At 43.6% G+C, this 26,071-nt stretch overlaps 2 protein-coding genes across 22 annotated transcripts in view; one reads left to right on the forward strand and one right to left on the reverse strand.

The window, feature by feature from the left end:
* FGGY (FGGY carbohydrate kinase domain containing) overlaps positions 1–26,071 on the forward strand; it is a 278,664-nt gene that overhangs the window by 5,373 nt on the left and 247,220 nt on the right. For 15 of the 21 annotated variants that reach the window (XR_005861966.2, XM_046944688.1, XM_046944699.1 and 12 more), the window contains exon 2: positions 22,973–23,118. The exons of 3 other annotated variants lie outside the window; for them this stretch is intronic. The gene's annotated coding sequence lies outside the window, so the exon portion shown is untranslated. Of the gene's footprint in view, positions 1–18,427; positions 22,871–22,972; positions 23,119–24,831; positions 24,949–26,071 lie in introns of those variants that run through there. 3 more of the 21 variants (XM_046944690.1, XM_046944687.1, XM_046944691.1) reach the window with 2 other exon arrangements.
* Positions 15,896–17,864, reverse strand: JUN (Jun proto-oncogene, AP-1 transcription factor subunit). Its single transcript, NM_001031289.2, has one exon. It carries the CDS (start codon positions 17,504–17,506, stop codon positions 16,562–16,564), a length of 945 nt encoding a protein of 314 aa, NP_001026460.2. The 5' UTR covers positions 17,507–17,864; the 3' UTR covers positions 15,896–16,561.

Genomic DNA, 26,071 nt, shown 5'->3' on the forward strand with positions numbered 1-26,071 from the left:
AGAACTCATGAAAAAAATTAAAGCCATCAACTGTGATATTCCTTAAGAATCCATTAGAATGGCAGTAATTTCCTAACGTGCAGGAATTGTGCTAATAAACCGGTAGGCATTAAAGGTGCAGTACCCCTAACCGGCCGTGGGGAGGGACAGCGGATCACTGTGCATATGCAATGTCTAAATAGAGCCAGTGTGAGACTTCGCTTTCAGACAATAGCATGCAGCCAATTACTTGGCCAATTACTATGCAAATCATAGTCTTCAAATCGTAATTATGGATATATTTTTAAAAAGTTCTTGGTGTGGAGGTGACATGAGGAAATTCTCTGTTAAAACAAGAGTTGTGTTCATCAAGAAAACTTTGGAAGCTTGTTGTATAGATGAATAAGAGATTAATAACTGGCTATATGAAGTATGCTTTTTGTTTATATCTTTAAAACTTATGAACTCTACTTATTTAGCATATAAATGTTTTAGAGAAGGAAAATATATTAAGGTTCCATATCTCTGCTCCTTTAATTAAGTGCATGAGACTGCGTATGTGTAGGATCACCAGGGAGCTCTTCATTAAAGGTCCAAATGGCAAAATCTAATATTACTAAGCCAGACCTTTGGCATTCTCTATTAACTTTTACATTTATTTGATGTCTGAGAGGCTTGAGGAGGTTTGTTTTTTTCCTTGCAACTTCATGGGTCAGTTTTCTTTCTGCTGGCATCTTTAGTTCTACATATCCAAGGGCTGGGCTGTTCCTTATTAGGTTGTTCTAAAATAAAAGGAAATGATGGACTTTGCTTCTGTCTTCTTCATAATACAGCACTTTTTAGGGTCTTTGTGTTCAGAGTCATGGGGACATAGCAGATGAGCATATCTGCATTGAGGAAACTTTGTTTTACTCCAGAAGGACATGGAATAAAACTCAGATTGGTACTGATGCAAGTTCTGCTTCCCCAGTGTCACTGCGGAAGCTCTGTGCTGTAGGTGTGCTGGTTGTATTTTAATTGTGTGCTGTTGACATCCCTGCAGTGAGCAGACTGTCATGACAGAGGTCCTGAAATCCTTTGCATAACACATATAAGCTCTCGTGTCACTGTCAAATGCAGAAATAATGCTCTGTGAATATACGGTTACATAGAAAAGACATCGTTTATATAGATCTATGCATACTCAGTGCTGACTTTGTGGGAGGATGCCAGCTGAGAACAGTGTGATTGTTTAAAGCAGGCCTGAAAAGGAGCAGGTGATGCTACTAATAGGAAAGATCTGCAATTATGGCTCTGCTGAGTGAATTTCCGTTGGGGAGCATCAAATGCCTGCTTTAACCCTGCTGTGGCTGCTCTGAGGAACCAGGCTCGAGCCATTTTGTTCATACCCAGAGTCCCAGGTTTGCTGCTTACACGTGTCCTTGGGCAAATCACTTCATCTCTGCTCCCTGTTTACACAAGCATGAAAATAGGAAATATTTTTCTCCCTCACAGACATGTCCTGTGTGTTTATTAACGGTGGTGCAGTGCTTTGAAGTTACGGAGAGCTTTGAAGTTTTGGTCCTTTGAAGTATTGTTTTCTGACTTCTCAAAGATGAACACTTATTTCTTAAATTAACACGTGCCTGTGTTTTCGAGCTTATTCTATATTGCTATGTCATCATCAAGCATACATTTAATTTTCCTTATTTTAATTTCTCAAAGATGAAAGCAACCAAAAGTACACCTTGCATATTGTTTGATTGCCACCCGAGATGCAGCAGTCTGGGCCTGAGGATCCTGCAGAGGTCAGCCTTTCTCCAGCCAGCACTGGGAGCCTTCCACTGTGCTCACTGCCTTCTGCTGAAACCCAATAACTGCCAGTAACTGCTTGTATTCCCCAGGGCATTTTCTTGACAAAATAGATGGAAAGCCAAACATTAATATCATGGTTTCGCTCACCGTGATATTTTTATTTTTCCCAATGTGTAGTTTGATTTCATTCAAGACAGTTGTTTGCCATAATGCCAACTGCTTATTGGAAACATATCTTTGCTGTAGAATAACCCGTTTCCAAGAGACAGTAAAGCCAACATCGTTATCTGAACACCATGAGGGATAGGAAATATATCAGGGTAATCAAGGCATCATCACTAATAAACATGGCTGGGGAATAAAGCTCTGTTTTGAATAATCAGAAATCTAAGTGTGACCTGGCTGGTTGAGGTTGAACTATATTTAGGCATAGTCAGACAGAGAAGCAGCAGTATTCAAAGTGTGTTTGTGGTGATGATTAGAGTGTACTTGGCTTATTATAACTCTGGAAGAGAAGTTGACTAGTCAGAATGTCTGCAAGAGAGACAAAGCTTAGTTAGTTTTTGCATAAAGAGTAACTGCAGTGAATTAGGGAAGTCCAAAGGGGAGCTCTGGCACTGAGCAATCTTGTTTGTGTTTAGTCAGGTTTCTGTCAAGAGTGGACCAGGAAACTTGGGGCCTTCCCGGTGCTGGGAAGTCTGCGCTGGCGGGGATATAAAAAAGAAGTATTCCATGGGGCAGCGCCACCCTCAGAGTGGCACACAGAGAACATGCATGCCAACTGGGGCCTCCTGGAGGGAGGGGAAAGCTGATCCGTCCAGCCTCATGTTTTGCACCTCAGTCTGGCACGCTGGGCTCCCCTCTTATCTCCTGTGCAGCTCACTCACTGCCTGCCCATAACTGCTCCTGCAGAGTCCACTGTGCAAGGTCCTGTCCCCAAAGAGCTGCCTCGCAGGCAGCATGGCTCCCCTGCTTTGTCCAATAGTCATGGATGCCTCCAAGGTGCTAAATAATAATACAACAGCAGATATAATAATTTAGATACTTTATTTCCAATACAGGGCACAAATGTTATCCTTACACTATACTGTTTCCTCAAGTGTAAACAAGTGAAGATCATGTTAAGTGCTGCATCTCTACAATACAAAATGTTCTTTTTCCAAAGATGAACGTATTCTTTTCTGCAGTCCCAGTCCTGGGGTGACTGTAGGAGAGCAGTACACACTGGTAACGTGCCTCTGGTGGCTTTACATGCTGATAGGGCAGGCTGTGGATCCAGATTGAACTGTAGGCACGAAGCTTAATATGCATAAATCATCCAAAGGGAGGACTAGGATTGGTTTTCTTGTCCAGTGTGAATTAGTAAAGTTTCAGAAGAGTGGCCAAATAACCTAGAAGGCTTTTTTTAATGCTCAGGTTTTGAATAATCAGACGTAGGTATTTTTCCATAACTTTCCATGGAATTCCTTGCCAGGTAGTTTTCCGAGAAGCTGCATAGGAGAGGTAGAAGGAAAAAAGCTTTGTACTTCAGCTTCACAGAGCTAAGGGAAAGCAGTGTGCTTGTTTTGAAACGCAATAAGGAGAATTAAAATTGCTCTGAAACAAACAGGAAAATTGTTATTGATGATATGATGAAATTTACGTAATGCAAAGATCATAAAAGAAAAATGATCTTTTTTTTCTGGTGAGTGTCACTGTAAGATGCTTCTATATGTACTTTTTCTGCAGAAACCTTTACTGTCCTAATCTTTATTTAGATTTAGAAACTATTAGAAAGCATTTATGGAAAGTTGTTATTCAAATCATTAACACTAAATTTACACAATTTTAAAGCATTAAGCTACTGAATGCTGAGGCATTCACAGGGATCAGCAAACTGGCTTTCTTTTTTACTTTTTTCATAACAGGAAGATTTTTTTATGTTTTAAACAGGACTTTGTGGTTCTGAGTTGGGAACACACAGTGAAATCTTACAAAAGGAAATACTTTGTGAAAGTTCTTTAGCTTCACCCTCCCCATAGGCATGGGGCTGCTCCCAGAAGGTGCCTATGGCAGTGCCACCAGATCTCCCACAGAAGGCAGCTGTATGCAAGCAGAATATTGCTTGTACCCACTATAGAATGCTGTAGAGATTAATAGAGGCTAATGTGACTTTGAAAGGAAATAATGTTTTGCTACATCATAAAGCAGTTTTAATTGCTGTTATTTATTAACTTATTACAGTTAGATGTCAGGCATCAGACACAGCACAGACGTGTACCTAAACAGTGTCTTACCAATGAAGCCTCCCTATGCACACATTGAAACTTTACTCTCTCTGGGGAATCCATTTATATATACAAATTGTATTTGTTACGTCAACAAAATTTTCAGATCATTTATTTTAGTTCCACAGTTCTTGTTTTTCCTGAATATGAAGAAGTAGAAAACTTTTGAATGAAGCAAGTTTTTTTCTGTGTTTATGCTTGTTGTACATCAAAATGAAGTATAGCAGTGCTATCAAGTCACCGCTGTATATTGTTTCTTCCTTATTAGTGTTTTAATTTCCATCATGCTGTAGTTCAGTGGGCAGCTTGCGTTCTGTTTCACAGTATTTCTCATTGATAGGTGGCTTTTGGAGGCAGAGAGAGTCAATTCTTTCCCATTATCTCCTCTCCACTTCTGACAGCTTCCCCTGTCCTTCCATGTGATCCCTCTGGCTTTGACTGACTGTGTTAATTCCCAGCCCGTCTGTGTCTCCTTGTATGCCAGCACCTGTATTCTTAGCTCCAGTTCAGAGAGTAAGTCTGAATTTAACTACAGAGAGGTGCTTGAGCAGAGGGTAAGTTTGAGTCCCAAGAGCTTTAGTGAAATATGAGCAGTTCCTCTCTTTTTGTTTAATTCAGTACTATGTTTAAAAATGAAGGGACTGATTGCTGCACTAGATCAGGACCTCGGCCTTCCTCCTGTCTGCTTCCATGAGAAACACTCTTGCTGATTTGGGTAGCTCCCTAAATCACAAAAGCCTGACAACTCCTCCAGATTCATGGCGTTTGCTTCCCTTGGCATATCCCAAAACATCCTTCTCTGATCAGCTGCACCTGTGATATTCTGGCAGCGCTCTTTGTTCCCAAGACATTATGTCTTCCTACTCAAATTTCCATTCAGAGAGTGATTCATCCAGCAGGGGAAAGGCATGACCTCGCTGCCCCCTCAGTTTCCATCGTTTTGCAAATCATACACTGTCTCAACTGAACCAGAGCTTTCATTTCAGACATCTCTCTTCTCATTCCTTAAACTACTTCTTATTCCTTATTCCTATGGTGCCCACTGTGAGCACAGACATGTTTGCTGTACCTGTAGGCTTTCTTAAAACTAACTTTGGTCACAAGAGCAATGAAATCATATCAGCATGCATTTTCTTTCCTCTAGGAATACCTTTCTTTTCCACAGCAGATGGTTATATATGGTAGTTACATGTGCCAGAGCTACTCTGTGGACAAAGCATAAGCTTGACTAACTATGCCAGCATCCTTCTTTGTTTTTTTTAATAATAGCTTTCATGCAGTTAATGTTTGGTTCTAATGTCCAGCTGGAGAAAATTGCACACCTCTACCAAAAGCCTTTGCAAGAGCTGCTTACTCTTCCATCATTCTTTCTAATATTTTTGTTGTCTTCCATTGTCCCCTGTGCTACTTTCCTCTTATTCCTTTGAACACTATATTAAAACCTCTTAAAGACTCCTCTTCCACCATTTTTCTTCTGTCATCAAATCTACCTATTTACAACTTCTGCCTCCTTTACTGTGTAGTAGAAGTGTTCCCTATTTGAGAAAGGGTTTTTGTTTGCTTGTTTGTTTGTTTGTTCTTATTCCCTTACCTAGATAGCCAATCTGGGTTTACAAGACTCTCAGGGATAAATCTGGGACTCCTGCCAGCTGACATAGCTGTTGCTAAAGAGGTATCTGGAGCCATTGTAGCCTACCTGTAGGTCTGTTTTCTGCTGTCATGGTTCCCAGTGAAACAAAGTCTTTGGCTCTATATGTATATACTATAATATAGAAAGAACAGTAATATTCCCTCTAGGGATTTTAAAAGACTCAGATTAAGGAACAAAGAGTGATTTCTAGGAAGTTCTTGCACAGTGAAGTAACTACAGTAAGAGCTGAATAATCAACCTTATTTTTACCTTGCGTCATAAGCACAGGGAAAGCCTAGTTTCAGCCAAGTGTTAGTATAGTACTGTGAAAATAGGATCAATGTGACATTAAGAAATGAAAGAAGGGATATTGTTGTGGACAGCTCAAACTATATTAATTTCAATAAAATACCACTATTCAAAATTTATCTGAAGCAAATAAATAAATAAAAAATTATCAGAGCTTACAAGAGAATTCAGAGCAAACTTTCTAAAGGCTACAAAGTCTATTTGCTAGAAATACTGGCAAATAGAGGTGTTTTAAGCTGGGACCTGTGTTTTTTACAACAGGTTGCATTACTGCGATAATGCAGTAATGATAACGACTTTCAGTTTTGCAAGGATTGGCACCAAACCCACCAGAATAGTAGTTTGCTCCCCCCCTTCCCCTCTGTTACTCACTGGCATAATTTCCATCCAACAAAGCTTATCAAAAATAAGGAAGGAAAAGTCCTTCCTGTACAAGCTTCCTGTGGATCCCATCCAGATATAAAGGACTTGTGTAAACGCTTGGCAGGCAGTCCCAGCACATGCCACTTAGCGACTTCCTTTTCTTCTGCTGCCATTCCACGTACAGAGAATGAATCTGAAAATCAGAGTAATTTTCATTCATTTTCGAATAAGAAATTGTAAATGGTAAATTTCCTATCTGTGTATAACGCCCACATTTTAATTTAAAAGTTTTGAATGCTGACAGCATTAGTCATAGGAAATCCTGTATGAACATCCAGCACTTAAGTTGGACCTTCCCCTGGATCACACCATAGAAGGAGTTTACAGGAAAACATTCTGTTACTTTTAAGTGCTCCATTTGTTTTAACCCTTTATAGACCATCTGGTAGAACAGAGCTTTTTATTCTGGAGCCCATTTCCTGTTTTTTTGTGATCAAAATAGAATTGGAAATCTATATATTTCAATGCTATTTTTTGTTCTATATTTTAATAATATACTGGTAGGATTTGATAGATGTGTAAATATATGTATATGCCTCTCCCACCCCCCAATGCCCTCCAGTGTATGGTATTCAGAAGGATAAGAATACGCTGTAGAATATTCTACTGGATATCAGGGAACCTGCTTCTAATAGCAAGATGTACAATTTCTTTATAATTGCATATATATACTTCATTATCATACCAATATATGACATAAAATATTATATGCAATATAAGTATTTCAAAATGTTCGGTTCAAGGTATTTTTTCCACAGAAGCCCAGTAAGACAAACAGGCTCTGCTGGGGGCAGTCTGCTGATTAACCCATTGCCTTTCACAGCCCTCTGCCCCTGGACAGAACTTCAGTACCAGCACACGTTAGAGATTAAGGAACAGGCTTATACCATAATGCTGGAAGGACAAATATATTGACTTGCACACTGTCAGCTTCAAGCAAAGTGAGATGGAAGGCTAAAGAAGGCAACATCCCTTTGTAAATTAAACCATAACACGGACAAGGCGTGAAATAACATATGCGGCTATGTTGCACGGCATCATCTTCACATTACCTGTGTGAACCTAATGTGATAGTTTCTTTGCCTTCATTTAAAAGAAGCCATCCCACGAAGGATGTTAAATCTCCTAAAGAAAAACACAACAATTCCAGTGTTCATTTTCACTGAGTGGGAAAATCCCACACATGTTGAGCTGTTGTATAACAGCTGGCTTCAATTAAGAATCCAGGCTTCACGTTCTGGGATTCCTTTCTGAAGTATCAAATAATACCGACATTCAAGATTAGGATGAGGCTCGTGGCATTGGGCATGGCAAACATATATTAGGCAAATGAACTTAAAGAATCGGGTTTTTTGTAGTGCTGAGAAGCCTTTCATAGTGTACTCCAGTTTTAGATCAAAGTATAGCAATGTTTAAACATACCTTAATGTATTTTAATTAATGAATCAAAATATATTTTAGTATATAATCATTTATAGGCTTCAGAGTAGGCAAATATTAATGACTGACAAAGAAATGAAAAGGTATTAAAGTACTCAGTATTAGAGAGCTTTACTTCTGTTCTGACTCTTTAATTTAAACAGCCTTTAATATATTTGGGGATTTCATCACTATAAACTCTCATTTTTTGTTGTGTAGGTGAAAGTGACCATTTTTACTGGCAATGTGGAGACCTTCTGCTTGTTTTAACCTCATCCAGTGATACTGTCCAACATTATATCAGCCCAACCTTAGAAACAGTGAGGAATTTGCTTCTATTTTTGTGTGTTAATTGCTTGATCTTGGTTGTTCCTGTTTCTGTACAGTGGTACAGAACAAGGAGTTTTATTTAATCTTAGTGCCCTTCGATCACTACTGCTATTACAGAAGTCAGACTCTCCTAAAGAGACAGAAGGACAAGGACAGCAATGCTATGCTTCTCACAGGTTGGCAGGCCTGCACTTCTGTGGCTGCACTGCACAGTGCGCTCCCAGAGGGGATAACATTAGCTTTTCCTTCTTAGATCTGACCGTGGACCTGTCAAAACACTTATAACTAAATTTCAGGAGAGAAAGCCATAAGAAAGACTACAGAAAACCAGGCATTACTGAGATGCATATGTTCTGAATTTGCAACAGATTTGGGGATTGAGCCGTTTCTAACAGAAACAGAGTAACTGCATAACATCTTTCATTCCCTGAGCTCATTATGTTATTCTTTTTGTCATTCTGTTTTGTCATTGTTACCTTTTGGAGTTCGATTGGAGAAGTATCTGGCTTTGCAAGTAGATACCATACATGCTGAGAGTAAGAGCATTCCATTAACCCAGATGCCACATCCAGCCCACAGGCACGTAACCGTGGAAGAAAGAACAATTGACATTAAGCTAAAAAGCAAGCCTTTCTCATATTGCCAGTCTGGCATTTCCTGTGCAGTGAAAAACACAGAAGCAATTTCTGCATGTAAGAATGATAAACAGTGAACAGAGGGGGCCGGGGAAATAGCTTGTAACAAGTTTTGGGTGTGCTGATATATTTTGTAAGTAAATTCAAAACAGACATGGAAGCCAACATCAGGAGCATGTGCAAGGAATTCCATTTATAAGACTTAGAATAATAACCTCACTGCCCTCTTAAATAATTTTGAATGTATATGCACAAAGTTAGTCATCTCACAAAAAGCAGTTTCATAAGCAGGTATACTAAGGACTCAGTTCTCAAGTCAAGTTAATGGGCGCATGAAAATTGTTCTCTGTGAAAGTCAAACCATGTTTTATAGCTTTGTCCATATGGGAAGTTGAGCTTGTTTAACCAAAAGCGTGAATTAAAATTAAGTTATAAAACTGGTGCAAAATCTGCCTGGGCATTTTTGCAGTATAATTGAAGTTGGGAAGAATGAATTTGAGAGTTCTGTCTCCATCTCTGGCAGTTTGGAGATTGCCAGTGATCCCTGTTTCTCAACGCAAGAAGAGAATATGATTTTTAAAACATGGTTTTCCCAGTATTTATCAGTGGTCGGATTTCCAGAACTGGTATTTCTATCCAGCATCTTTTGGATTTGTGCTAGTTTGGTGATTGTCAGTTGTTGCTTTTGGGGAAAAAAAAAAAAAAAAGAAAAAAAAAAAAGAACCAAACCAGTCAACTTTATTGTTACTTTTGCAAAAGTACATGGAAGTAAAAGCTATGCGTAGTTGTGAAGCTCAGTCAGGGGTGCTTCCCTAAATATGCTACACTTAGCTGCCCTGGGGGGAGGGATGGGACACAAGTGGCAAATACAATCCACAAGTCTCTAACCAAGCTGAAATATTACAAGCCCAGCTGAATCTGCGTAGTTGAATGGTGGTCCCTTTTTCACAGCCCTGAGAACCCATGTAGGTGGGAAGTTAGATAAAGATGTACTGCTTCCTACAGGGCTGCACTGGAAAGATATGGGTTAGAAAATCTCTGCTTAGAGGAGAAGGAAACTGGACAAAGACCACTGAATTCTGTTTGTTTTCTGTCATTTAAAGAAGGAAACTTTGCTGTTATCTTGCCAAGGGCTTGCTCTGCTCACCAATCTTGTTGCAGACTAACTGTAAACTCTTGTACCATCAGTCCCAAAGTCAGCTATGCTTCATGTATAGCTCTGTATAGCTTTAGTGTGTGTGTGTGTGCGTGTGTGTGTGTGAATAAAAGTACTTTGTTAAATAACTTGCATATTCATATTTAGAATTTGTCTCCTTCAGTCAGAAGGCAAGGAGAACTGACAATCTGTTTGGCAGCAAATCCAAACAAGAGATGCATTTGGCCTTGAGAATTTCAGTTCCTTTTCTCCCCTTCAGGTATTTGGGTCAGACTCTATGTGATTATTTAGTGTGATAAGGATCATATCTTGACTGAGGCCCAGACATACCAAGGGAGGGTTTGTAATGAGTCGTGTTGTTAATTACTTCTTGTAGGGAGTTTTGAACAGTTAATGTTTAGGGATACCTTGCTGTTCGTATAGGAGAAAATGGTGTACTTTTAGTGCGTGATGCAGTAGAATACCATTTTGTTTACAGAAATTCATTCATCAGTAACTCATGATGGTTATGAACTTTTCTGCTCAGTAAAAGGAAAGGCCTCGCTTTTCTAATCAGGTAAATTTGACCCAGGTTTTGTCCTATCTGACCAGATGCCTTTCAGTTAAAGAACCAGACAGCTGAGTTGTGGGCACTCCTAGCTTGCTACTTCGTGTACCCAGCTCACTCTCTGAAGATGTATGCACTTTTCTGTTAAGTCCAGAGGGAGCTCATGGTGTGTCCTAACCTACAAAACTCACTGTCAGAAGTTAAACTGAATAAATCCTGACCCATACCTTTGAAGTGTTATGGCTTTGTTTCAAGAGGAGCTTTCCTTATTTCACTTCTCAAAGTAAAAACAAAGCAACAACGAGAGTTTGCATAGGGAGAGCAGCAGCTTGCATTTTTTACTACTGCTAAAAGTCCCCAAACTACTTTTGGACAGAAACAAAAAATGAGCTTTTCGTTCAAAATCTGCCAAAGTGCTTTGATTTGTGGCCACACAGAGGTCAGAAATTTTAAGAAGTTTCTCCAGGTAATCTCTAACTTTTGTAGTGCAAGGCTGTACTTTGTGGCCTACTGCTACTCTAGTGGAGATTCAAAGTTTCTGAAGTTACTTCTTTTCAGCATGGCTGCTACCATCACACAGTGATTTTGAATGGCAACATTAAGTAGATAATTGCCTCGTGCATGTTTTCATGTCTTGTTATCTGAGACACAGAAGGCACAGTAACAGTGCTCATCCTCATTAATTTGGCATCCTAGATGCGAATTCAAAACAATACTCATAGGTGCTGGGTTTTGAACCCGTAGTGTCCCCTGAAATAGCTGGGGTTATTCTGTGATCACAATGATACGGGATCTCCCTACTCCTTGCAGTGGTCGTTTTAAGAACTAAGTGAAGCTGCTAAAGTGCATCGATTTGAGAAGGTTTGCATGATAGCAGGTTTCATCTGGAGTCTGTTCTGGCTGCTACACCATCTACACAAAAGCTCATGCTGCACGCCTCCATGCAGTGTGTTCCAGCACTGTTTGCTTTTGAGCTCCATCTGCTGGAATTGAGTCCCATTTCCCACGTCTTTGGTGTTATTATGCTGCCAGGTTTCACAGGAATTCTTTTAAATTTGAAAGAGAATAAAGAACAATGGTCAATTTGGAGGAGTTTCTAGCAAATTTTTGGTCCTTTTGTTTATGGAATTAACATAAAAATTGCCTGGAGAATTCAAGGCTCAAAACACAAAATAACTGTGGGACACAGGAAAATAAATGTTAATTCTTCCTCTATTCTTGTTCCCAGTTAGTTCTGAGGTATTTTTGCATAGGTTTGGATTAATCACTTCAGGTCAGAGCCTACTGAGTTCTGCCTTAAGATTTCAATAATAGGTTAATTTCTTCACTCATTTTTCTGAATTAGTTTCTTCCCCCCCATGTCTGCTGTTTCTCTGTAGCTAAGAAAGTCATCATTGCTTTCAACATTTAGTTAACTTCTTAAGTTCTTTCCCCTTTGCAATTCAGTAGTGTTTTGGAATATCTAAGGATGGAAGGGACCTACTTCGATTTATGTGGTTCCATCGTTCCTTAACAAAAATGTACTGCAAAGAGTGATGTGTGAAAATGGAAAAGAGGGCCCAGGTGCGCAGAAGTAATCAGAGGCTATCATGGTAACTTAGGTGATGGCTTTTTACAAGTTATCTTTGTAAGAAGCACCAGCTCTGCTCCGAGAATATATTCTGATGTTGATGTCAGCAATAATATGTACGTGTGGAATTGGGATGGCCTCCACCCTCGGGTGCAGGCTCTGCTGTTGGCAGTGTGTGCAGTTCGAAGAAACAAGCACATGTCTGGAATGATCACCTTCCCACAGTGCAACCCACCTATGTTTTCCTTTTCTTCAGTTGGAACATTAATACCATCTTCCCTCTCCCTGTCCCGTAGCTAATGTTAATAGGACGTATTCTGTTTCATAATGGATTTGTGTATACAGTAATTTCAACTATTATTCCTTGTTGTCCATCTGTTCATTAGCAGTATTTTGCATTCACTTATGTTGTTTGCAACTTTTTGTTGTTGATGTTGTTGTTTTTTAATAGAGCAAACTTGCCTGAACTGGTTTTAGGGTTTTAGTTTCTAGTTGTTGGTAAATCTACACTGTTATACCTGTCTTGGGGATAGGAAGGAAGAATTGAAAAGCAGAGAAGGCATTCTCCTTGGTATTAAAGATGAATGTTCTGGTTTGTCAGTTCTGCCATGTACTTCTGGCCGTGGGACACCTCACTCCATGGTGTAACTACTCCAGGATGCCCAAGCTTGCTCTGGCCTGAGCCGGTCCACCCGCCTCCGCAGGCTGCTCAGTAACGCTGCCCAGCTAATAAACCTGGAGCCTGGGTCAGGTTATTCAGTGGGCAGAGTGCTGTGCTGATCCAGCTGGACACACCTTCCAGTTTTGCTGCTGGTTCAGGCTTCACGCTGCACTGTGCAGCCTCTACATGTGCTGCATGATGCTAGATAAGTGATGTAAGCCTGCCGTACAACTAACCTGGCTGCCTGCAAATTAGATTCTTTGCTTCCTTTGCAGCTGGGAGGATAAGATCATTAATGCATATGCAGCAATGCACTTTATTGAAAGGCTTATTTACTTTTTCAGAAAGCAATTATCTTAATGGATTTCTTAGGCTTCTGCATGGGACAAAACCGTCAGTCTAGCTTCCACACAGGTTTAGAGGAATAGTGTCTGTATTTCTTGACAGGTTCCTATAGAATAAAGGAAGTTATGGCATCTCATCTCATCTTTATCCTTGATTGGGTACACACTGCCTGAATGCACGCTGGTACTGAGGTGCTGTATTTTGAGGTCAGTAGTTTTTTGACCTGCGGAGAATTGAGCAACTCAAGGATGAAGGACTGTGTCAATAACTGCTACAGTGTTCTGAGATTAAAACTGGCTGGCATCTAACTCTTTTCCACTAGAGTAAGTTGGATGGTTACTATTGTTTCTGTAGTGACAAGTACTTTGGATTTAAAATCATTCTGTTCTTGCAGCTCACTTCAGTTCATGGGATAGAAGTGTGAGGAGTTGGTTGTTTTTGTACAGACCCAAGTTCTAATTAATATTTCTGTAACCCAAACATGTTGTTCTGATTAGAGGCTCTTTGCCTAGGCATTTCGGCATAGCCTGCCCTGTTTGAAACCCTGCCTTTTTCTGACTTCACTTCCTGAATCCGTTGACAGCACTCACAGCCAAACAAAATACATGCTCACAATGCTGTTATTTGCAAAATATTCCCTTGTGAGTACAGCTGGGGCAACAAAAAGTGTTTCTAAATCTTAAAGAAAATGGACTTTTCCTTATAGAAGTAAGGCACACAAAGCATTAGGCAATTTTAATCTCAAGTTAAGTAGGTATTAAAACTTTGCATTTCACCACATATAAATGCATGCATGTCTTTCATTACAGTCATACTTATTGATCACCAAGTGATCTGGTAATACGCTAAGAGCGCTGAGCTTTAATCTATTCTGAAGTGCACCAGACAGAAACAGGCTCACATCCCACCACACTGTTTATAAAACAGATGGAGGTGGAGGTGATATAAACTTACTTTGCCCCATGTCAGGCTCGATCCTCAAATGGGACATGGGATATAAGAAAGGATTCATGCTACGTCCCCCCTTGTCTCCTTGTGAACCTGCGTGACTGGCACTGAAAGCCACACCACCTCCTGGGCTGGGCCTGGGCAGGTAACTCAGTCCCAGACTGTGCCCGCTGAACCAGCAGTGCTGTTACTCGGTAACTTTTCTTGCCAGTGCTTCAGAACGTGGAACTGGAGAGAGAAAACTTCTAACTGCAGTGCTAAATGTCTGTGTGCGCGTATTAGGATAGGGTGGAGCAGACTGTCACTCAGCTGTATTTAATTAACATAGTATTTTATATAATGTATTTATTTTTTGCGTAATTAGGTGATTAAGCAAAATGCTTGCTAGTAACATCTATTCCATAACCCAGCACTATGGAGAGTTAAACAGGCACCTTTGCAGGTAATTAATCTCCTTGCCCTGCTTATTTTGCTAGTTGGCACTTGCTTAAATCCCTGTAAAACCACACCCAGCAGTGCTGTGTATTATCCCTCTGCTGTCTATTCCTACATATGGTCAAAATCAACTTACCTTCCGGGTTGCTGACATCAGCAAAATGTGCTCTTGGCAAACTACAGTATCCTCCTAGTAACCCTTTGTTTGGTTGGTGTTGTTACAGGAGTATTCCTCTGACAGCAGCAAACAGCATCTAAACAGTGCTGGCCTCCACGCTACAATATCACATTTTACTCATTAAAACAACCCTTCATGTAATTAACTCCATACAATTTGGGCAGGAAAAAGAAAGAAAGTCAGAAGATAATTCTGTGCTTCCTGTGAGGATGCACATCAGTTGGAAGTTTCAGGGTATCACTATGCTGACAGTAAGTGGTCTGCTCTCATTCTGTGATGCGACCTTACATATGGCTGTCACTGCAGATAAACTTATATCTTTTTTCCCTTAAAATATGGATTAGTACTGTCTAAAAACTTAATAACGTTACCTCACTAGTAGTTAGTCTGTAATATTTTCTGCTTCTGCTCCTTGCTGTTTGGCCATCGGCATCAAACAGAACATCTGCTCTCTCCTCATATATGTAGTTATTGGAGAAAATGAATTGGGTGCTGCATATTGAAAAGTATGGTATCAAAATCATTCCCCCCACCAGTTGAGCAGCGTGTCTCTAAGGCATATGTTTACATTGTTGCACTAAGAAACAAGATTATATTAAAAATACACGGGAAGTGCTAGAAAAGTTGCTATCATGTCTCTTTACTTCCTGCTACGTTGTTTTCCCAGTTTCCCTATTGCTAAAGAGTTCAGAATCTGCAGTAACAGCTGAAAGGATTTCAAAGATAAAAAGTTATTTTTTTCCCTACCAACAACAGCATTTTCACAGATATTAACAAGGATTGCCTTTTACTGTGGAAAGGGTGCACAGGAATGAAGGTGAATATTTCTATTTCTGAAGTCTAGAGCACTTTTGTTAAAAAGAAAAGCAAACAGCCTCTTGCCTGATCCTGCTTGAGGGCATTAGCTTAATAAAAAGCATGCAAGAGCACAAGCAGCCAGTTACAAGTGCAGAGCAGTTTCACACACCAGCTTTCTACCCATCTAAAGGCCACCTAAAGCTGAACTCAGCTGCCCCAGCAGGGCCACTACAATACACAAGCACTCCTCTCAGGTTAAGTTTAGCAACTGCAACTCCAAGACAACTCCAAAAGTTCTGTTTGTTCAGTGCTCAGGATCTGGTTTCCCCCCCCTCCTCACACGTTCTCCAGGACATGCCTGTAGTTACAGAGCGAGTTTAACATAATCCCTGCCCTTTAGAGTCCAGCATAAAGGGCATTTTCCTAACTCACGTACTGGCAAAAATAAAAAAAAAAAGTGTGAGGAGGAAATGCATTTTAAGTATTTTATTTTTCTTAAATATAATAGAACCTTCTAGATTTTTTTTCCAGAAACAGAAACATTAAAAAAATTATACTTTATTACAAATGGTAAACTCAGAGTGCTAAAAAAAAGCCTCTTATTTACAAACAATACTGGGCAGTACCCAAATAAACAACATAAAAATAACTTACAAAGTCATGAAGTAGTTTATTGACATTAATCAACTTTCATAAAATAAAATAAAAAAAGGATATGTACATACACCATTTACTGAAGGCAGGCAGAACAGTTCTTGTTTCTTTATCAGCCTCCCACAAACCTCCCTCCCGCTTTTTTTTTTTTCTTAAGGAATACTACATAAAGCAATCTACAGTTTCTATTGCAGTTTAACCTTTAATACTGAATGATCATCGAATGTTAGGTCCATGCAGGTCTTGGTCAATGTTAAACGAAGATCTGACGCCTCATCGGAGCAGGAACAGCCCTCCTCGGAGCGGTGCTGGCTGCTTCACCAACTCAAGCTGAAGGCTCGCCAGTCTTTCCACACATGCGCTTTGCAGCACGCAGGCAGGACTCAGCCTCTCAGCTTCTACCGTCAGCTTTACGCGTCCGCCGCTTTTGGTTTGTTGTTTGGTTATACCACAACATCACAGTTCCTATTTAAGTCCGTCTCTTCAAAACGTTTGCAACTGTTGTGTTAGCATTAGCTGGCACCCGCTGTTGACATGGTTCATGACCTTCTGCTTAAGCTGTGCAACCTGTTCTCTGAGCATGTTGGCCGTGGATGCCAGCTCTGAGTTCTGGGCTTTCAAAGTTTTCACTTTTTCTTCCAACCTGGCAATCCTTTCCAACTTCCTTTTCCGGCATTTGGACGCCGCAATTCTGTTTCTCATGCGTTTTCTCTCGGCTTTGATTCTCTCCTGCGACTCCATGTCAATAGGGGACAGGGGAGGGGTTTCCCCCGGCATTTCAGGTACAGTCTGAGGCTCTTCTTTCAGAGCCTGAAGCCTGGGATGCTGCACGGGCATCTGGGGGTTTATGTGATGCTGCGGCGCGTAGCCCATGCCGTTGGCGTTGTAGTTGGGTGCGGAGTTGAGCGCGTTGGGGTTGAAGTTGCTGAGATTGGCATACACCGGGGGCTCGCTGTGCAAACTCGTGTTGAAGCTGCCGCCGCCGGCCATGGAGGACACAGGTGCCATGCCGCCGCTAACAGGTTGTGCGGCTGAGGTGACGCTGGGCAGCGTGTTCTGGTTGTGCAGTTCCGCCAGCGCTCTCACAAAGCCTTCGGCAAACCCCTCTTGCTCGTCGGTAACGTTCTTGGGGCAGAGGAACTGCGTCGGGGTCGGCGTGGTGGTGATTAACCCGTTGCTGGACTGGATGATGAGCCGCTCCAGCTCCGGGGAGGCCAGCTTCAGCAGCCCCACGTCGGGGGAGGTGAGGATGTCGGCGTTCTTGTTCCTCAGGTGCGGCTTCAGGCTGCTGGCCGGGTCGGACAGGTTCAGCGTCATGCTCTGCTTCAGCACCTTGGCGTTATTATATCCATAGCCGCCGCTCTCCGGCGGCGCGAAGCTGGCGTTCAGGGCATCCTCGTAGAAAGTAGGCTCCATCTTTGCACTCATAGAACAGAGCCCGCGGAGTGGCGCCGGGAGCCGCGGCAGCGCGCTGGAGCGTCCCGGCCGCCGCCCCACACCGCTCCCGGCCGCGCGGGTTGGAGGAAGGAGTGCGCGGAGCTCTTACTTCTCGCCGGGACGCCGCCGCTCCTCCCGGCGCGGGCCGGGCCCGCCGGGCCTCGCTGTGCTTCCCGGGCCGCCTCGCCGCGCTGTGCCGCCGCCGGGCCGGGCCGCGCCGCTCCTGCCGCCGCCGCCGCGAGTACTCCCGGCTCCGCGCTGCCGCTCGGCCCTGCCCGCTCCGGCGGCTGAGTCGCACTGCCGCCCGCCCGCCCCGCGCTCTGAGCCCGCTCGCGGCGTGCAGCCCTTCACTTATCAGCGACCGGGAGCCCGCTAAAAATAGCCCATGATGTCACCCCGCGGGCTCCCCATTGGCTACCGCCGCCTCTCCCGGGGGAGGCGGGCCGCTGGCCCGGCCCGGTGCATAGCAGCCGGTCGCCATGGCCACCCCGCCCCTAGAAGCTTCTCAGCGCCGGCGCGGGGCCTTGTGGGATGAGGTAATGCTGGCGGCGGCCCGGGGCATTGTGGGCTGACGTATTGTTTTTGAATATCTGGTTACCGCGTCCCGAGCGCGAGCGGGGTTGGTCGCCGCCGGCGCCTCCTTACCGGCCGCGTACCACCCGCCCGCCGCCGTGCCGGGGTGCAGCGCTGCCGCCCCGCGCTCCGCAGCTGCCCTCGCGCCGCGTCCCCCGCGTCCCCCGCCCGTGCGTTGTGTGGCGCGCACGGCGCCGAGGTGCGGCGTGCGGTGGGGGCGGGCCGCGCTCCTCCGTTCGACGGCGCGGTTCGGCCTGCCGCCTCACCGCCCCCCCCCGCCCCCGCGGTGGTACGGCCCTGAAGGTGGCGCTCCGGGGGAGCCCTCACGTGATTTCTCCACCTCGCCGCCACCGCCGCTTCCAGGCAGGGCCGGCGGCTGTTGCGGCGCTCCGGGGCGGGCGCACGGCGCCGTGGGGCCGCCCCCGCCCCGCAGAGGGGCCCAGCGCCGGGCGGGCGTGCCTGGGGTGGCGGCGGCTCGGCATCGTCTCCTCCCGTCCCGGGGAGCCCCGGCGGGAGGGGAGGGGCGGCCCGGCTCCCCTCGGCCCCGGCTTTCCTCAGCCGCCGCGGTGAGCGGTGTGTCCGTTCCCAGGCCCGGGAGCTCCCCAGAGTAACAGAGGGCAAGAAGCTGGCAGGAAGGAGCCGGGTTCAGGATGGGTTTCCCTAAAGTCGTCCTCCCGGGGGAGGGGACGGCTTCCCGGTTGTAGGGCGCTGTGCTGCTATTAGTGCGTGAGAGCAGCTTGGCAGGGGGGGAACGGCGGGAGATGGAGGGATCCGGTCGGGGAGGGACGTCTGTGCTGCTCCGGAGCTACGGGGGACATCTCCAGACCGCCTCGACTCGCAGCTCAGCTGATTGAGCTGCCCGCGCCGTGCGGCCGGACGGGAACGCGGGGCAACAAGTGCTGCGGCTGCTGCTTCGCTGCTGGGTTCCATCGCTTTGTACGATACGCCGAGCTGACAAACTTAACTCTGGGTTTGAAGATGCACTTTAAAATTCTCCAGTGCTGTTTTTTTTTCTAGATGTAATGATATAATTACCAGTTACAGTATAGGAAGCAACAATGAAATAAACAGAAACAAAAAGAGCTGTGAGTTAAAAGTGAACGTCTGAATGCACTGATAGAAGTTACTGCTCCTTTTTTATAGAATCCCCTCTTGGTCCCCCAGCTGTGCCCTCCTGACTTCATTTCACCCATGCGTGCTGGAATCACACCGCCAATACATGCATCCGTGTAGGTTTGTGCTAGAAGTCCATGACATAAACTACAGAGTTTGCTCACGAATGTGGGACTTCTTAGCATGTGCTACAGGTCTGTGCACAGCCTTCACGTAGGCAATGAGCACCTGTGTGCAGGTAATTCAAACTGCCCAGCTGTTTCTGTAGCTTCAGCAGCACTTATTGCATGTGCATAGGAAAGTCTCTGAAAGTCATCAGTGTTAGAAGCAGCTACCCAGCTCTGTCCTAAGCTTTACATACAAGATAGAGGCCAGAGTCTGACTCCTGGCACAGGAGCTGAGGGACACCGAGCAAAACTGGCAGATGGCAGGTTCAGAATGAATGAAAGAAATTGCTTTGCAGAGCTGTTCAGCTGTGGAACACCTTGGCAAGAGGGTGCCGTGCGAACGGGAGGATTTTAAAGTGATTAGATGAAGTCACAGGAGAGAAATCTCTCAAGGGCTATTGAGTGCAGTGAATCTGGCTCTGGAAATCCCAAAGCTGTAAATGGCTTGTGTCTGGGAGAGCATCCCAGGGCAAAACTTCTGCGTGTGTGCCCTGGTTTTGTGTGCCTTAGGTATCCAGTCTTGGTGACTGCAGGGTGTCTCACTGGGCCTGTTGGGGCTGTCCTGGTGTTCTTGCTGTGTCCACACTCCCACTTAGTCTGTAAACGATCCGGCTCTGTTGTGTCAGCATACCATTTTGGTACATGTAAGGGGCTTGTCTATGCAAAGAAGAAATTTGGGAGAAAGGGAAGACATGAATTTTAAGCATTTTACTGTCTGGAGGTTTTTATTTTAAAATGATTTTTAAACTAAAAGGTTTTTATGTGTGTGGTTTTTGTTATGTAGGAAGCTGTTGCAAGTCTTTTGCTTTAGTCAGTTTTCTGTATAAACAAATAACCCTGACAAAGGTTGTTCCAATTAACTGTTGACATATTTAATTTGTCAAAGTGTTGTCCTTTTGTTTCCTCTGCACATCTGTTTTGTCCTAGAAAGCGGCATGCAGTCTGCATATCAGGGAGCACGGTCAGTGTAGCTTTAACCACTCCAGCCTGGTAAGCAGTCCCTTACAGCCCGTCCACATCAGCCCCACCTGCATGGATGCAGGATTTTCATTGGCCTCAGTGAGTGTTGGATTGGGCTGGAGATATTCACTCAAAGTCATTTCATTTCTTTGTTCTTTTTTTATCCCCAGCCCATTTTAGTTTTTTTTTACTTCCTTCCTTTTAGAGAGGTGCAGTTTAGGACTAGACATTCCAGTTCGCCAGAGACGTGTTGCTACTGAGGCCCATAGCTATGGGGGACACCCATCAGTCCACTCATTATGTTAATTACTACTCACTTAAAGGTTACCTGGTTGAGGCTGGTAATAGACAGCCAACTTGCCCATAAAGGTTGCGCGTAGCAGGAGAGCTCTGAAACCCAAGACAAACGCTCTTTGCTGCTCTGAGGGATTTCAGCATTCTGATCCCGTTCTGATCCCGACAGGGGATGGGTGCCAAGTGGGTGCTTGGCCATGGGCAGGGATCTCAGCTCGGCTCTCAGCACAGCGCTGGGCTCCCACCTGAGTCACGGAGCGCTGCTCAGCGGGAGCGGGCCCTGTGCGTGCAGCGACAGCAATCCTCCATGGCTGTCAGCCGAGGGGCTGGGAGCTTGGGGCTGTGCTCTGGTCTATTAAGCAGCTATTACTTGAGGGCTTTCCCCTCTTTCCTGATGTCCTTAAGCAAATACTCCTTTAGAAGAAGAAATCGCTTACCGGCCCATTTATAAACCATGGCCATTTACATGTCCCAATAAACTAACTTGTGGGTAGGGACTGGGAATTAGCTGCATATCTCTGTTGCTGTGAGAGGCAGATGCTCTGACCAGCATAATGCAGGTTTTGATTTATAAAGTTCTCTAATCAATCAATACGAGATTGACTGAGGCAATCAGATAATCTGAATAATTAAATGGCTTTTCAGAGACAAATTAAAATTTCTTATACGTACTCCATCCATCTAAATTATGTCTGGTGTCCAGGAATAAATAGGTTGGTTGGTTTGTTTCAGGCCTGTATCACAAGTGCTTTTTGCTTATTTCTGGATCATTAGAAAAAACAAATGATAGGTTTTTACTGTTTCTACATTGGAAACAGTGCTCACAGAATGAGAGTGCTTGCTTGCACGCAGAGTATTTTTGTTTTTGTTTTTTTAAGCTTAGGTGTCTTACAACATCAGAGGAGTTCCGGTGTTATTCTTATAAATGCTTCTCTTCATTTATTTGCTTTTGACCCCCTTTGTGCTTTCCAACATGACACCTTCTTCACCTCTGCATGAGGTAAGACTGAGAATCCACGGACCTTCTCCAACAGCTTCCCTTTTTGATGAACTGCTATAGAGCACGTCTGCCCTGCTGAGGGAGGGGGAAGGGTCGGAAGGAGCAACAAGTGTATTTCTTTTATTTTCTGTATCAGAGCATGGTGGAAGAGGCCAGGGTTGTGAGGGCACGGGGAGCAGAGTTTCCTTGGGGTAAGTGGAAGTAAAAATAATTCACAGGTACTCCTCAAGGTGTGTTCTCAGGGCTGGTTCAACTCCACCTCAGCCTGCAGTGCAAGAGGTGTGGCAGAGCCGCCACATCGTCCACCCCCGGCTTCCGGCCCCACGGCCGCTCCTTCTGCTCTTTGCCCTCACCAGGGCTCACGTGGCCTCGTGGGGATCCAGGAACTGCGTCTGGCTGAGAGCTGAATTTAAAAAGTCATCCTTGAGGGTCCAAGGGAGAGGTGTGAATGCACAGGGGGTCTCTGAGCTTGATGTGAAAAACCCTGAAACCAGATCTGTAAGACAGGACAGAACACTTGGTCCTGAGCTAGCATTTGCCCATGAAAAGGGTTCCTACAAGCACTTGTAAATGAATATCGTGTCCATCTCCTCCACCCTCAATTAGTCATCGCATAACCAAGCTACATGCGTTTAGTCCTTTTCATCTTTCTTCTTGTCAAGCCCTTTAGCCTGTCCCCCTCACCTACTCATCCCACCAATCATTTTAATTAATCTCTGAATTTCTTTGAAACTACTACTTTGTGGAATGGAGGAAAATGAGTAGGTTACAGAGACAAGATTGTGAATGATGGAGGTGGGGCAAAGTTAGGAGACTTTGCAAGACCTGTTGGGTTACCTCTGGGGCAGGACGGCAATGCTGGATGTAAACAGAGAGAGAGTATAGAAGTGAGGGAGGAACCACTAAAAACAGTTGTTGGGTTTTTTTCATTTTATTAAGAATACTGTTGGAGCATTTCAAACCTTGGATGTTTTATGTGCAGCAAAAAATGAGTGAAAGATGTGATATGAATGTCTTTAAAGTGGAGAGGATGACCTTCTGTTTAGTTATTTGTATTACATTGCTTGCTGTTATTTTTTTTCCATTCCTTGCTAGCTTCATAGAGGCTTTGAGTTATCACTGCAGTTACTCAGAAATATATTTTCAAATAATGAATTAACTTTTTTTTGTTATTCAAACAGCTCTATGTATTTGCATAATTTCTGATGAAAAACCTGGCTGAATAGAAGCTAGCTACTTTATTTAGAGGTGAAGAGACCCCAGGGTATTGCTTGCCTTGGAATTTTAGGGCATTACAAATCGAAGTATCACACTGTTAATGCCTCTGCATTCATTATTTCTATACCACAGCATATCCAGTGTTCTGAGAAATGGAGAGTTGGGCAAAGTTCCTATCCTGTGGATCTTACACTTAAACAATCCCCAGCACATGACCAAGGCTGGCAGAAAGGCAGCTGATCCACAGTGGGAGCCCAAAGAGTGAAGAGAGTTTGAAGGTAAGCTGTACAGGAGGCACTGAGGACATGTGGCATATGGGAAGCAGACGGCAGTGCTCGGTTGTGGGCTAGCAGTATGAGAAAAAATTAACATACAAACAGAAGCATACTAATGCTGAGTGCTGGGGAGGCAGATGAGCACCTTTGAAAAGGTATTTACTGTGTTTGAGGACAAAGATCCCAACAGAAGTGTGCATTTTTTCAGATACAACCAAGGCACGGTTTCACTGTGCAGAAATGAAATGAGCTTTCTGGCATTTTGGTATTTTGATAAACCTTTATTAAAGTAAGCAGGAACAACAAAAGGCATTGATTTATGTTGCCAGTTGTGACCAAATACCTCAGAATAACCAGATTTAACTACTGGAAGCCATTGGTAAAATAGTTTACTTTTGATTGGTGTCTCAGAATGGATACAAAATGCCTGGCTTTTTAATTAATAAGCAATCTGGCATCTCGTCAAAGTTGACACCTCTCTCTGTCTTAGCAGCTGTTGGAACAGTAGGCTTCTGGCAACCTGGGATAAAGCAGTGCTTGCAACAGGAGAAGGAAAGGAAGCAAGTCAGCATGACACCAAAAATGCCTTGTATAGAGCACCACAGAGCATAGGCATTTCCAATGAGAAATCAAGCTCCCCTTCCCTAAGCTACGGGTTCAGGCTTGCATGGACAGTGAGTTTCTGTTGCTGACTACCACCAGTGGTTGGTGGCTGACAGATGTAAGGACTCCTGTGTGAATTTGAGTGATGTTTTTGGTTCTGACAATGGTAGCAATAAACAGAGAAAGCACTGAACAGTGAAAGTAGGTCCTGCAGATTGCTCCTTCCCAGGGATTATAGTGACAGAGCCTGTGGGGAAGTTTACGGAGTGCCTGCTCATGTCATTCAAATGGAAACATTCCCTCTGGATGACAGTCATTTGAGTTGGAGTCATGGTGTGGGAGCAGTTAGGGTTGCCAAACAGCTAAGGCAGACACTGTAGGGAGGAAAGGGCACATAGGAGGAAAGGTAGGACAATACCTGAAAACACTAGCAGAATTAAAGACTTCTGCTGTGGGGGAGATGCTGCTAAACTGCTACTCTTCCTCAGTCCCATCTGATCAATAATAAGAAGCTAGATCTCTGAGCACAGCTGACATATCATACAGTGACTTTATAGCTGTTCCCCACCGGAGCAGGCAGCCCTATGCCCACTTGAAGTGGAAATGCCCTGATCTTGTCCACAGCAGCTTCTCAGGGCTTTTGCAGGAGAAGAATCAGGCTACTTGAAACCCTGAAAATTGCACTTACAGCCTCTTTTCTTCAGTAAAAAATTGTGTACAGTCACTGACAATGTAGTTCATGTACATTCCCTCATTTCAGAGAGGGGGCAGAGATGGAAAATTCTGTCCAGGTAGTATTGATCCTTACCTGTGTTCATTTTATTTACAGTGGCTTCAGAAGCACAGCTCACATATGTGCTAGAGGAAATACTGCATGAACAGCAGGCAGTGCATTTGGCAGACACGTTGGTCAGCTCGCAGGACTGTTTACACAGTCTGTTGAGAACATATGAAACATATAAAAAGCCATAATATTTGAATATATTAGAAACAAGCTCATGAGATCAAGGAAAATTTTGAGGATAAAAGGACAACAATAAAGCAAAGGCCTGAGGGCTGTGATGGCTGCTAATTGAAATTCAGCTGGTTTTTTGGCTGGATTTTTTTTTCCAGGGAACATAACTAGAAAGACATTCCAAAAAGGACTGCGTGGTATTTAGAGGTCTGGGTACCAGCTGTAATGTGCACGTACTTGTAGAGACTTCTGTTCTGCTGAGGCTGTGGACTCAGGTGAGTCACATGAGAGAGGTTAAGCACACATATTGTAAGAGCTAATGGTACAACGTAGCCTTATTCTATATAAGCATGTTTGGTGCTGATGTTTTCCAGCCATTGCATTCCTTACAGTCAGTATAGGAAAAGATGTGTGGCTCGCAAATCTGCAAGCCCAGGCAAAGATGTTCTGGGTGTGGATGCTTACAGCCTATTGCCAAGTGCTTCAAATAGGCATTTATGTCAAAGATCTGAGGTCAATTCAATGATAGCCAATTTCAGTCTTGGATGATTTTATAAATATTAATAAGAACAGTAGTGTATTTCACATTTATGTTCTTGGCCTGCAAAGCACCCACCTAACCCTGTAACATTAGTGGTTGGGAATATGTATCCAATTCAAGGCAACCAAAAGAATTTACAAGGTGAAGAAAAATATGTTCACCTCTTTAATGCCACCTCACAAGTATAATGAGAAGTAATTTTATTTTCTGTGTGCCAGTGGAGAAAAAACAGGGGAACTGAGTAAACTCAAGTGGGATACAACCACAACCTTCCCTGCTTCTGCCTCCCTGCTGAATGACCTTAAGTCACTTTTGCATTTCTCTGGCTTGGTTTGCTTGCCTGTAAAACGGTCATAACTGAAGTTGTAGTAAAGCATGAAGATCCCCTTTCTATGGGGAAAAAAATGCTATGCAAGTGGTATGATCTACTTTTCTTTCTAAAAATAAGGAATTTTTATTTAGGAAAATAAAAATAAGGAAATAGGTACAGATGAGGAATGGAATTTCATCTGGAAGAATACCTAGGATTAATTTATTGATATAAAATATTTGTTACTGGCTCTGTTTGCTTTTAGGATATCAACTATTGGCATTTTTATTAATTCATCAGCCTCGTAATGCATTTAGAATGTGTAGAGCATATACTGGCACTGAGATTTATGCCATTTTCACTCTCTGGTCACTCTGACATTTTGCCCAAATATCTTCGTGCAGCTGCTGTGGACTATTTTTTGTTGGGGGAAGCTGGAGGGGGAAAGCAGAGGAGGGGAAAGGTGTTAGTGTATTTTTTTTCCCCCACTGTCAGAGGTTCTGACAATGTTTTGGTGTTGTTAATGTCAAAAGTCTGTGTAGGAGAA

Source organism: Gallus gallus, chromosome 8 (genome assembly GCF_016699485.2).
Source record: "Gallus gallus isolate bGalGal1 chromosome 8, bGalGal1.mat.broiler.GRCg7b, whole genome shotgun sequence".
In the NCBI taxonomy this organism is placed as follows: Eukaryota; Metazoa; Chordata; class Aves; order Galliformes; family Phasianidae; genus Gallus; species Gallus gallus.

Excerpts from the sequence above, each read along its gene's own strand:
- JUN (NM_001031289.2), bottom strand. The coding sequence starts at position 17,506 with ATGAGTGCAAAGATGGAGCCTACTTTCTACGAGGATGCCCTGAACGCC.